Consider the following 14,586-nt stretch of genomic DNA (forward strand, 5'->3'; position numbering starts at 1 on the left):
CCTCAATTTACTAACCTGAAAATTTTTTTTGAAATCTTATTGTATATTAAAGAAACATAAGTCTTAAAAATTTGTAAATTTAGACTAGAATGATCCCTTCTGCAACTATAATTTTTGCATATGAATATTTTCAGGCACACAGTAACGGCAACATGGAAGAGTACGAGGACACCTTCGACGACTATTTAGAACTCTACATTCAGTTCGGTTTCGTTTTCCTGTTTTCGTCCGTTTATCCGATGGCCGCGCTTTGGGCGTTCCTTAACAACATTGTCGAAATCAGAGCTGACGCTTTCAAACTTTGCAAAGTATTCCGTCGACCGGCAACCAGAAAAGTTAAGGATATTGGAGCTTGGCAGGTAATTTTAACAGACATAACATAAGGCATTCGCAAGCTTTCTATTACGGTAAATGTTCTTTCGATGTTGAAGGAGATTATAGTTTATTGTAATCACGTAAGTGGTATACTCTCATTGATTAGCTCGGCTAATTTAAGAATGTATAGTTAATAATTATGCAGAACACGAAAAACTTCACTTCAATACTCTTCAGAGTATACTGACATGGAACATAATTTTAATGATGCTATTATTATTCTTAGGCAGTAGAAAAAAATTCTCATTTTTCATATTATTGCATCGCCTTAACACTACTCGCCTCCGTAGTATTCAATATTTATATGGTTGATAACATTAAAGCTCAAACAACAAAATCCGTGATTTATACGGATGGCGCTGCTATCTTTGTGCGATTTTGAACGTTCAAATACTTACCTCTCAAACTCTAAGAGTGGATAATTATCGGTCAAATGGTTAAATTATTCATGTTACCAAATAAGCATCCCATCAATATACAAATTTCCGTAAATATTCGGTTACTCAAATCAATTTACTAGTTGAAAAAGTTCACATTCCATGGCTCCAAAAAATTACATACATTGGACATAATTTCGATCGCAGGCTAAGATGGTCAGATCGAATCTAGCAAGCCACTGCGAAGAAAGCTTATACTGTTTCTTCTCCTATATAGATCAAGTATACTTAATTAAAACTCTTAATCTAAATCTTTAATCTTAATTAAAATTTTTATATACCAGGCTATGGTACCTTCATCTTTTCTATGTGGTTCCCATATAACTATTGTTTCGTTTTCTCAACGACTGTTAATGTTTCAAAATAAGACATTGAGAGTGATTCTGGATACCCGAAATAAGTCAGAAACAACCCAAAACATATCGAGAAACGGGGGTGCCAATAATCTCTGAGTTCCCAAACACGGAAGAGATCATAGAAGGAACTTCGAGCATCAATATTAGCTTAATTCGATCTATTCTCTCTCTGCTACCATAATATCATGTTTCATAATTTGTTATAATATACCGATAAGTAAATGAGAAGGGTCTTTCGCTGGCACTTCCTTTGAGTTCCCTGTCATAATACCCTTTCCAACCAATTAACCTATCATCATTTTTAATTGTTTGTTCAATTAGTTTTGTGTTCAATAAAAAATGAGGATAAAAATGTCATCATTTAATTGTTTAGGTTTCTTATCAGATCGTATTAAATAAAACAAAAGCACATTCGAATATATTATTTAAAAATATAAGTATAATTTTAAAAAAGAATTTAAAAGGTAAGATCCAAATATAGCCAATAGCAATATTTTTGGAATGCAAAAGTTAAATTTTACGCGATGGAATTAAATTTTGTTCATATCTACTAGACTACAAAACAATAAACTCAGATTATTATTATAAATATTTGTGCTAGATGTATTCTGTATACAGCTACAATGGTCCAGTGATTAAATAAAGCGTATTTGACAACCAAGTATATATAAATATATCGAGCCTGGACCAAACATTTCAATAATAATTTAATTGTTACTTTGCTAGGGTAGAATTGAACAAAAATTAAATTTATCAAGTTGAAATCTCCTTCTGCATCCTAACTTATGCTAACTCTTAAATAATTATATCTTTATAAGACAATACTTAGTTTAAACACAAACACACAAACGCACGATAAAATATAGAGAAAATCAGTGAATCACTATCCTCTATAGTCCGCAGAGTTTCCCTCGGTTTCTGACTACTGTAAGTTATTAATAATTTATATGTAATATGAAAATCCTGTTTTTATTATTGAACAAGAAAACTTATTTAACAAGCCAGTATATTAAAATCAAATATACTGTGCCTCCATTGTAGATATATAAATAACAAAGCAACCATTAATTCATTTCAGAGATCATTTGAGGTGCTAGGAGGATTGTCGATTCTAACCAACTGTGGTGTTCTTTATTTGAGTCCTGATACAAGAAGACATTTTATCGACTGGTCTGAAATTGAACTGTTGCTGTTGTTCATGTGCCTACAGCAACTTCTTATTGGAGTGCGATACGTCTTGCACATCTCCATATCAGACAAACCAGAGTGGGTGCGTGTTGCTCTGGCAAAGAAAAACTATCAGTTGAAACAAGCCATGAAATTCGAGGTAAGCATTAAAACATTTATAAATTTTATAACTAGTAAATATACATATGATATTAATAGAGCAATTAAATTGTTTATCATAAAATTGTTTATACGTATTTATATTAGATTATGCACAAATATATTACATATACAATATACGTATATGTGTCATAAGTCTTTGATTTCAAACCAAAATAAATTAAATGACTAAAATATTGATTTCAAACGCATATTTCGCACTTTTTTGGACGGTCAATGGTTAGCGAAGCTGTCGAAGTAAAATTGAGCTTCATAACGTAATATTATAAACGACAGTAAAATAAAGTAATTTCTCATTTGATTACAAATTATTTTATCAAAGTTTTCATTCCTTTTTCCCTTTTAAAAAACAAGATCGATGCCAAAATTACCAGAAGAACTGCTCTTTCCATTAACAAAATCATGGAAGCAACCTTCTTGGGCCTTACTAGGGCTTTTAATAAAATGTAGTATCATGATTTAATTTTATAGGTACTTGGATAGCTAAAGAATTGATCATTCGTAGTCAGAGTCACCTTTTTTCGCAATTGGATTTATCCACTCTGGTATTCCATAGTGTTCTTCTACCCGTTCTGGTACTGTTTAAATCTACATAGCTGATATCCTTAAAGATGAAATAATAAAATTCGCGTTTTATGCCTTCTTCACGCGCTCTTGATTTTCCAAGCATATATCCCAAACCCCGAGAGTAGCTAAATGTTCAACTTTCGATATCTAACTAAGCTGCCAGAGCAAAAATGACCTTCATAGCTTACAGTCAATTATTAGTAGTAGTAAAAGGACATTCTTAGTGAGAATAATTTATTAAAGCTATTAAACATTTGCTTACCCTGTTAACTATCGGAACCAAACTGACCATAGCACCCAAAAACCTACTCATTTAAAACATACAAGTAACAAAATAATAAGGCAGTCTGTGAACTAAATATAAAAATCTGAGTTGCTTTTCTTAGTTTTTCAAACTTTCCCCCATTCCTCAGCAGTAGTAGTTATCAATCAATTTTTGTTTCTCCATTATTTATATTTTAAAACTTCAGTTTAATCCATCCAATAACAATTTTTACTTAGAATTACTTTAAACTAAAAAATAATGCTTACTAATAATTTTAAACTCTGCATATACTTTTTACACACTACATGTTTATTAAGGAAACAATATGGTATGTTAAATGATCAGTATAACATCGTAATTTATCAGTATATTACTCTTTCTATACTTTGTACCGTTTTCTGGGTAGTTGCCGATTCTTAGTATCCTAAAGAACTAACTACATTTATAAAGTTTATTTTAAACAAGATGCGCTTTGATTGTTGTCGAACTGCGGCTTATTACATCATTATAATTAAAGCTCATTTGTTGATGATAAAACTAATGGCTATATCCTATTACCATATATTGAGTATTGACGCTGTTAAACTTTTATTGTTAGAATCTACAACAAATCTTACTCTAAATATATTTTTATTTTGCTCGACAGTTTTTAAAGTTAATGAAATTTATTAACTCAACAATTCTCAGCTTTTTCTTCAATCCTTTTTTTTTTAATAGTCAACGCTACCGTAAAAAATGGCAGCAAATTAAATTAGATATTTATAATTATATCCTAATAATCTCCAGTTTGTTTACATAAACGAATTTTGGTTTTATATATATTGACGTAAACAGTAAATACTGTAATAACATATATGTTTAATTTGTCAATGTAAATAAAATTTGTGTTTGATGAAATACCTATTTTTGATTAAAAACTTCCAATTTATATCAATGAAATTTAGAACATTAACTTTGCAGTATAATATTAATAATTGGGATTTTATTAATTTTTTAATATGGCATTTTTGTAATAAATTCTAGATATATTGAAAAAGAATTACCTATTATAAATAAAATGTAAATGCTTTTATACCAAGTTTATTTTCACTGTTCGAGAGAATTTTTAATACATTTTAGAAATAACCTTTCAAGTATTTGTCAATTTGGTCTTAATATCCCCAATCAACTCAATATGTAATTCTCTGTAGTGGTTGTGATAATCATGGCAAAGGCATAAGTTGAATTTATTATAAAAAATTACGTTACACACTCACAATATTATGCGAATATGATAATTATAGTGATGCATCATTACCATAAAATCAACCAGAGAACAATAAAACCACTTTTCATAAAATAATTTTAACAATATATAAAACCAGTGAAATGTGATACCAAATCGAAGCAAATTTCAAAAAACTTTCGAACGATCTTTATATATACGGTTTTCAAATTATAGGTAATCAAGTTTCAACCTACGCTTGTTAGTATCCTGGAAAAAGTATTTTGTTTCCAAAATAACCCATTCCGTTTCGAAACTTCTCTCAAGCTAAGCTATAATAAAAAATTTATCTTAAATATTATCTTTACAATTTTAGACAAAAATTATTCATTATTTAGATTTGCAGCATTTAATTTTCTCAAATATCATAAAGGTTTTTACTGTTAATTTAAGAGTCGACCTTATTTTGGTATCCAATCTAACGCAAATGTGTCAAAAGTTTATGGTCGATGTAATTATAAAATTTCTTTCTATAGAGATATTTATAGATTTGTCGGCCAGGGTGAGAATCATCATTAACATCCAGTTTTAATATTGGTGTTCACTTAAGCACATATTACTATAAATAACACACAATTGGCTATGTACCAAGGCTTACCTGAATAAAAAATTATGTTACCTTTACATGTAGAATGTAACTAATAGGCTGTTGTAAGGCTGCATAATGTAACAGACAGATGTCTGTTAGTTCTTCAGTTATTTAATACTTAGAGGAGTATTATAGTAGCGATACTAAAATTACGCGATTTAAAATGTAAATGTAAATCATTTTAGATGCATTTCAATAAAAATTATTGCAAACATTTTTTAAGCTTTCTTGAAATTGAACGGGATTAGAATATTAATTTATATTAAATTATGAATCAGCAGTATCGTTCAAACTGGCAATTCAAGAAGCTGATAGCCTGTGTTGTACTCTTTAGAAATTTTTAAATTTAATTGGATTGTCAAGAGTCATGCAGTAATTCAAAGCATCCCTTAGAATATATTAAGACTGTTCAGATACAAGAATCCAACTTCAGGAGATATCAACGCCAACAAAATCAGATTGATTTTGCACTTAATATCTCAAAAGGTGAATTTAACATTCCTTATCACATCCTGTAAGACCACCAAAAGTTCCAAAAAGTTTGAAATTCCCCGAAATATCTCCAGCTTTAGACTATTAAATTTTGAAACACCATGACTTGAAGACCATTAAGGTTAAACTGGGTGATGAAGAATTTTCACCAGAATGTTCATCGCATTTTTTAAATTATTTTATGTTAGAATAATATAACAGGTTAATTGAAAAGTCCCCGGCCTGACACATAGATGGCGCTACTAGAATTAAACCCATATGTTTTTTAGTTAGCCCTAACCCTCAAAAGATGCGTGTATAAATTTGACTAGTACAAATAAAATAGTATCGAAAAGTTGGAGGGTCGGTATAATCAGTATATCACCCTTGAAGGGAATTATGTTGAATAAAAAAACTAATTTTTCCAAAAAAATGTGCTTTACTATGGGAGGCCGGGGACTTTTCAATTGACTTGTTATATCATCAAGACCTGATTTCTTTTTCTTTCCACTACAAAACTTTATAATCTTAAAAGTATATTAGGTTGGATGTAACCAAATTTCGGTGTTTCTTAATAGATAAAACCATAGAAATGATACAGCGCGTTTAAAAGGAAACAATCCATAAAACATTCTAGATATAAAAGTAGTGTAATTCATCTACTCTGGCGAAAGTTTGGCTTTGGCTTTGAAAAGCTGGCTTTGAAAGCGGTTATTTCAGAACATTATTTTTGTACTATCTTATATTTTTACTTCCCGATGCTGGCTTAGAAAATTTTATGATGTTTATGCTGATGATTACTTAAGTGAACGTCAGAGTCAGAGTTGATTTGTATGTTTTCGTTCGGGAAATTTGGTGTTAAAAGTGAACCCCATCCTAGTCAACTAATTGTTGAAAAAGTCAACTAAATCGCAAAGAATATAAAATTATATTCATATATATATATATATATATATATATATATATATATATATATATATATATATATATATATAATCTCATGCCTTCAATAGGAAACTAATCAAACTAAGTTTGGATGCAATTAAAATCTGATTATTCGGATAGTGAATCATGTACAATAATAAAGCTTGAAAAAGATTACGGTTGAGGCTTGGAGAAGCTCAACAAATGAACATAAAAACTATAGTGTCACCAAGGAAGGTTATGCCTAAGTATGTTGTAGGATGGGAAACGAATTGTTTATCAAAAGCTACATAAAATTGGCACAAAAGTTCACGTTTTTGAAAAAGACTAGTATTGTAGATCCAACTATAATTTATTTCATTCTTTGCAAAACTAAAACAAGTCTTAGTATTGTAAAACTAGCTTCAACACAGTCATGTGAAAATCACTTGCTTCAGCATTTTACCCAGAAATCCCAAGCCCTACAATGACGGAATAATGGATTTGTCATCGATCAAAACGGTACATAATTTTTTAAACATATTATGAATAAAAATATACATTTATTTTTGAGGACCTGTGCCTTCGTCAACCAATTTTCTTTTGATGATTTTCTTAATAAAATGATTTTTACCATATTCCATAATTTCCATGCTACATATTGTAGGAAATTGTTCCCAAGGTCCGTGTATATGGACGAGAAATGGTTTTTTCAAGAATGGATGTTTCCTAGCTAGTGGAGTTACTTATGTCCCGAGACCATCAGCCATTCTTGAGTACCTTCAATCCATCTTTTAGGACTTTATAGCTACAATTAAAATACTTTTGCCAGAATTCTACTTAACTACAGCAAGGGATAATTTTAAGTAATTGAGGAACAAATACCAATCCAAAGGCAACGTGTCTTATTTTCTTGATAAGTAATTTTAACCTTTTCGTCCAGTTATGAAGTGTGAATTATCTAAAATAACAAAAACTATTTTTTACTTTAAAATATATACGTTGTGATGCGATACTGAGGGTTTAAAGCTATTCTAATATAAGCCAAACCGTTCTATGTCTAGACGTATCATTTATCACACCATTTAGTTTTAATATTGGCACATAGTCTCCGTTCCTTAAGTATACAGGGCCGTATCGGTCACGCTATATAACAAATTCCTATATAACATTTCCTATATAAATTGGTTTTGAAAAACACGATAAAAAATTCAAAAACATTTTTGTATTTTATTTATATGAACCTTAACATTTTTATTTGTTTTTCGTTTTTGCTTTCTTATTTTATTTATTGCTAAATGATCTTTTTCGAACCATATTGTATCCACCAGATTGTTCTGTTTCAATCAATATATTTATCCACCAGATCCTTTTCGACGACAATACCGGAAAGAAACTAAAGGATTTAATGGAACAGTCACCGGAATAGACAACACACGTCCGAAACGAAATCGATATTATTCAATTTTTGTATTATAAGCCATATCAATTTCAGTCAATGATCGCCTTAACTTACCATACGGACCATATGAATTTATTATTCAGACTCTTCGAATTGTGTTCGAAACGTTCTTTGTTGTACAACTCGATGAAGGATATACTGCTGCAGGTTATAAAACAGAACGAGATTTAGCTGCATACGTAGGCAGATGCAAAGGCCGGTTAATTCCATTAAATCGCGAAATTGGATGAAGTGAGTGTGTTTTTGAAAGAATCGTCGAAACAGTTCAGTCAGTGAACGGAAATAATTGGCTTTTTTTTTGGTCAGCAGTGCATCGCTGGACTGGGCTCTCTCCTGAGTATTGTAACTGTCGGGGCATTATATTGATCTTTTTTGCGTTTGAAAAGTGTCTCCGCTTTTCTCTCGTTTTGTTCTCTTTTTTTTTTGTTAATACTGAGTTTTGTTTTAATACGAACATTTTCTTTTGAGGGCGTACATGTTATTCCACTTTAAATTACTTTTAATTTTAATTATTTCATATAATTTCAATAATATCTATTTATATTCCTTTTCTGAGTAATCGAAGTTAAAACCATTGACCATACCTTGCTAACTAAAATTAATGCAATTAATGTTAAGGCATACATTATTATTTATTATTTATTAAATATTACGTCCTGGTAGCCCATTTCTGAAAATGCTGTCGTTACAAGTATAGATAAATGTAGGTCAATATAATCATCAATCATAAATCAATAAATAGCATTCACACACAATCCAGATGTTCATAGTGTTTCAACCCACTCTGAAAACCTACTTCTAAACCAATATCCTGAAGATTGTATCTCGCTACTGTTAACAATCGATAGCAATTGGATAAACATCGAATAAGCTCTTGTCTTTTAGATATTCCTCTATGATTTTGATTCATGTCTTTTATCCATATGACTGATTTCGTCAAAAAAAAATGTATGAACAATTAATTCTACATACATATTCAAACTATTATCATGTGTTTTTAATCGAATAACTTAATATGTACTTCAAACCCGGCGAAAAATATTCTTCGCGTTAAGCTTCTCATTTGAAATACTTCAAGCTTTCAGATGTTAGATTATAGCAACATTGCAAAATCGTCGAGTCATATAATACTCACAATCTTACAGAAACCAAAGATCCTGCGACTTGTCTGATTAGCGTATTACTTCAGCTCTGTATTCAATTTTCGCTTCCTTCAGTAGTGATCCCGAACAATTGAACTTCAGCACTTGCACTTTACAGAATTCTGTTGAGATTTAGTACAACAAGGAACTCGTCAATTGTCATCACTTTGATCTTTTCTTCAGATATTCCCAAACCATATGGGGTTATTAGGCGAATTATATTATGTCGAAGGACGAATAATGCTCGAAGTCTCAACATCATCAGTCAATAAATTTCTATCACCATACTCGACTGCATGTTTCGCAAGGATCGAAAATGAACTCGGCGAATCGTTTCGCAATCACACAACGGGGTAGGTACTTGACAATAATCTGATGTCTACCTCTTTTTCTCCTGCTATGTATCTTCTGCTTTGCAGAAATGTAAATTCGATATTTTTTAAAGAATCCGCTTATGCCAGGTATTGACGCGTATGTTCTGTATACCAGAAAATGCTCTAATACCAATAAAAACAAAATAATTTTGTAAACCAGCAGGAATGCTTCCGGTTCTAGTATGTGATCACAGTTTATGGTGCATTTCAGATATTGATTTAATTTCAGTTTCTTCAATTTTCATCAATATCAGGTTTGTAATTTATTGAATTACGCCAGAATATAATTACAGTGGTTCCTCGTTACACGCAGTCTCGCCAACCGCGGTTTCGCTTATCCGCGGTTTTGCTTCTCAGATTTAAGGCAGCTAAGGACCGATTAACTCTCTTGTTTTTTCTGTAACTTGTTTAAGAGACAAAAGACTATCAACCTACGCGTACTCTCAATCATTGGTTCCTAAGTGTAACCGTCAACAACTTACTTGTATTTGACGCCATCCATTCATGAAAACTAATGTTATATATAGAAATTTACAGAAAGTACACAGAAGAAAACAAAGATAATTCTTTAAATGTGTCCTATAAACTATTAAGAAAGTAAATTATATTGTATCATAATAGTTAATCATCCCATGCAGGATTACTCTTCGGTATTTAGACCAAATCAAAGTCATTGTTAAAGAAGATAATCCTTACTCAACAGATCTGGCAATGAGCGCTGGCTATGTTTCAATTTCAAAAACCATTTGTAGTAAGTCAAAAAGATTTGTTTTAATATTGTTAAATCTATTCCTTAAGTCGGCTGACTGAACTCTTTTAGGCTAAGGAAAGCTGAAATATCACTGGGAGCTATATATGAATTAAATAAAAAATATAAACATTTTAAAATGAATTTTGTACCTCCTTTTTTTTCTATGAACCACAATATATTATTTGCGCATTGTTTCTAATGAATAGAATTATTTTACAGTTTCCCTAATGATGTGTTTTTTGTTTTCAGAGGTCCCAAATGAGCAAGAAAATATTACAGAGATACAGGACTGTTCATGGTACCCCTAACAAAGGAAAATTAATTTCGTGATGTTTATTATTATTCTTTATAAATTGTTTTAATAATTAAATTGCTATTACGAGATCTGGATCGCAGTATATTTGATTATTAATATTATAGTGTTACATTTTTAAACATTTTTTAACAATGATGTAATTAAAGATCTCTAATTTACATGGATATTCTTAATATTAAATAAATAATGTTAATTGTTTATAGATAGTTTTCTTAATTTATAGTAATTGTTAGGTACCAGAGCCTCACTTCTTTCATTTTCACAGAGTCAGCCTTTCACTCGTGATGCCTTTTTATATGATCTCCACTGTTTTATTATGATGTTTTATGTCAGTCTGATATCTGCTGATGTTATATCATATGTCATATGTCATTTGTCAAATAATTGTTCTATCATATATATTTTACTTCAAAATTTTGAATAAATGAAGGATTCTATTAAGCAAATATTATTATAGAACAATAATTAACTTTAAAAGTTAGATTATTTTAACAATTTTACAGATATTTGGTTCATAACAGCTCTCGTTTTTCAAACTTTCACAGCAAAATCACTTCTAGCACACCATTACTGCCATTTGAGGGTATGTCATTAAAAATATAGGCAAGTTTATTTTCAGTTGCTTTTATTTTAAATTTATAGCTTCCGATAGAATGAATTCAATTTTACAGTACAATAGATAGGTGCTTAAGAGGATAAGTAAGACAGAACACTAAAAACCGAGGACATTGATAACCGCAGTTACAACCGCAGGTATGGTCATTTGGTTACTTGTCAGTCAGTGGAATTAATATCGAGGTCCACTCCAGATAAACTTATTAAACTAAAATTATTAAAAAACCAAGTTTAAACAAAAAACACGAGGCTGAACTAATAATTATCATTAATTTCACATCAATATCAAACATTTTGAGTAATAAACATTTACTATTTAATAATATTAATAAATTATATAAAAATAGTAATAAAAAGAGTAATAAAAATATATTTAGTGAGTATTCCGTATTAAGAGATCAAAGTGGCACCAGATAAAGCAAAAAATACAATTATCTTATAAACAGCAATTTATTGGTATCAAAAAATGGCACAAAAAAAGATATTTAATGAGTATCCCCCCATCATTACAGACGCTGTCGAGATTCTTGTTATGCCGACTCAATTAGTAAGTTGGCGAAAAAGTTTTAAAAAAGGTTAGATTTTTCTGGTGGGTTTAAATTATAATAATAATAATATTAAATGAATGCATAATATAGCACGTTCAAAAGGTAATAACCCCTAGAATACTATAAATAAAATAAAGTAACATAATTCACTTACCCCGATCAAATGTTATTGAACTCTCAAAATGGAGATCTCTTTTAATTCGGAATCGAATTTAATTCTCTTTAAAATGAAAACTACATGACAGATTTATCGAAAATCGTGTGGTGTTTATGTTAATAAGTGCTTAAATAAACGCCAGTATCAAAATTAGTTAGTTTCTTTTCCTTCCTATTTCGGAAATTTGGCTACATTGGTACGAAACTAATGATCGACCTTGAAACCGTTTTGAGCCATTTATCAAACAATTTCGATACGTGATTTCCATATAAATAATCAAAAGAGCTTTTTGATTGCTTCATTATATTATAGTAGCTTATTGCAGAATACGAGCTCAGAGTATTTATTTATGTTTAGGTAAGATATTTACAAGCCAATACAAGAATATCAGTTCATGACAATAATAAACTATTTCATCATAAATAACAGTGACTTTATTTCTAGACCGTCCAATTAAAATTCTCATTATTATTATAAGGTATATCAAACCCTCTCTAGCAAACTTATGCTACTTCATGGCGCAAATTTGACAAGAGGAATCCCAGTCGTTGGTACGCAAGAAACTGAACCAATTTCTATCCAATCCTATCATTCCAAACTTCATACCGTCAACGGAGTATCTTAGAAGGTATTGTTCAAGTGCCTCACCTACCACACTGACTGACTCATATATCAATAGACTCTCATTCTAACAAGAAACCCCCGGGCTCAAGAGATTTCAAAAATCCTGGATCGTTGGGATAATAATACATTGTTCTATCTTACTATGAAACAGACCTAGAATTCGCATCAACGATGTTTGTCACATATCTTCCTCAGCACCGCTCAAAAACCATTTGCACAGACGGTCTTAATGTTGTTCAGATTCTGAAAAACTCCACATTCTATACATCCACTCGTCAAAAGCGCCTACGTACTATATCAAAATCTTACCTATGATCATACTACTGTATCACCCTTGATCTGAGTTACGAGCAACAAAGGCATTCCAGACAATGAACAAGCGGATATGATAATTTCGTCCAGCTCTGATGTTGGACATTCTTTAAAAAGATAACAAACTGTGGGTCCTATAATACGACTTCGGCATCCCACTATGTCATCGACTTAATCGCCACTTCCAAGTGTGCATCAATTTCTAAAACTTTTTTGATATCGAAAGAGCCCAGATGTATCTATCCTTACTGCGATCTCCAACTTACAGTGGCCCACATCAATTGAAGAACAATCTTTTGGACCACCCACAATAGGTCCTTATTTTTGTAAAGAAAACCGTTTTTTTTTTCCGCATATTTAATAACACACCCAGATTCCAACCTATATTTCGAGCAGCTGGTCCATATTCTAGCCGGATTTCTCCATTCTATAGCATAATCATCAGATCATCCCACTATTCTGAATTTAATGTAACATAAGCAAATGGATAATATCCGAACGTAGATGTATCCAGTCACAACATATAAATCATATAAATTTCCTTAAGTGTCTCAATTAACACCTTGACTATTGAAGAAGCATTTTAAATATGTAAAAAACATAATTTTCTACAAAAAGTATATTCAGAGGAACAAAACACTATTTCATTCAATTTTAGTTTATTCAATCATAATGCAAATTAATGTAATTAATAAACATAATATTTCAGTAAATAACAGCAAATAGTGAAACAAAATATCATTTTAGTTCTGCTAAGATTATTTTTGTAAACTTTTTGGGCTCATAAGATGAAACAATTCGTGAAACAGACTTGGTTTTCAAAAGAAAACAAAACATGATCCATTACCTGCTGATCGCATGGTCACATAACTTAAAAAACTCTCGTCAAAATTAATCGATTAAAGCACTAATTGTGTCGATATACAACTTCTCCGCCTAATTTAGTTCCACTTACCTATTGATCCTTCAATTACCTCAAAATTTTTTCGAGGTTTTACAGAAAATTAACACTGCAATTATTACAATGGGATTTCTAAGTAGGATAATTATTGGAATTGATATATTAACATCAAATGAAATTATGCTGAAAAATAAAGTCCGCGAAATTATTAAACTGAATATGAACATGAATTATGTTAATCATCATTCCCAAGTAATTCCTTGTACTATATTTAACTGATAATTAAACCAAACAATGTATAATTGGAGTTAAACAAATGAGTGAATAATAGCATCAGTGCAGAACATTATTTCTTGACTTATATTTCTATTTTTCTACGTTATGGTTCATTTTTCATTTCGCCGTGGCACGGGCTGGATCATATTTCATCTGAGTTGTTCATTTATTTTGTCGTTTATGATTAGCGTTGAACTTTAAAATTGATTTATTTAAACTTGAACGGTTTCTGTATAGCAATATAACGAGAATGAAACGATTTTTTCTATAAGGCGTACTCTTGTTATTAATTGTAAGTACAAGATGAACCTCATTATGTAGCGTAATTAATTTACAAGAATTGAGATATTCTTAAACAAAGACCCGAAAGATGGAAGACTGTAAAGAGAAAGAGATGGAAAAAATAGCATACTGCATATTGCATAATTGCATAAAAATAGAGCACCAAAAGAGAACGGTAACAATGTTCGTAAGATTATTACCATAATATCTACGATAGTGGTAACAGTGATTATGTAGATGGAGTTTCTAGCA

The 14,586-nt window shown here is 30.6% G+C and overlaps 1 protein-coding gene across 2 annotated transcripts in view; it reads left to right on the forward strand.

The window, feature by feature from the left end:
• Axs (Abnormal X segregation) overlaps nucleotides 1-10,817 on the forward strand; it is a 51,940-nt gene extending 41,123 nt beyond the window's left edge. For both annotated transcript variants that reach the window (XM_076414360.1, XM_076414359.1), the window contains 3 exons: nucleotides 135-359; nucleotides 2,247-2,495; nucleotides 10,553-10,817. In XM_076414360.1, the coding sequence (XP_076270475.1) occupies nucleotides 135-359; nucleotides 2,247-2,495; nucleotides 10,553-10,633 (555 nt within the window). In that variant the 3' untranslated portion in view covers nucleotides 10,634-10,817. The remainder of the gene's footprint in view (nucleotides 1-134; nucleotides 360-2,246; nucleotides 2,496-10,552) is intronic.
• Nucleotides 10,818-14,586: the final 3,769 nt, after the last annotated feature.

This window comes from Rhynchophorus ferrugineus, unplaced genomic scaffold (assembly GCF_030347505.1).
Source record: "Rhynchophorus ferrugineus isolate W39M unplaced genomic scaffold, kcgeb_rfMv2 rfM9, whole genome shotgun sequence".
NCBI lineage: Eukaryota > Metazoa > Arthropoda > Insecta > Coleoptera > Curculionidae > Rhynchophorus > Rhynchophorus ferrugineus.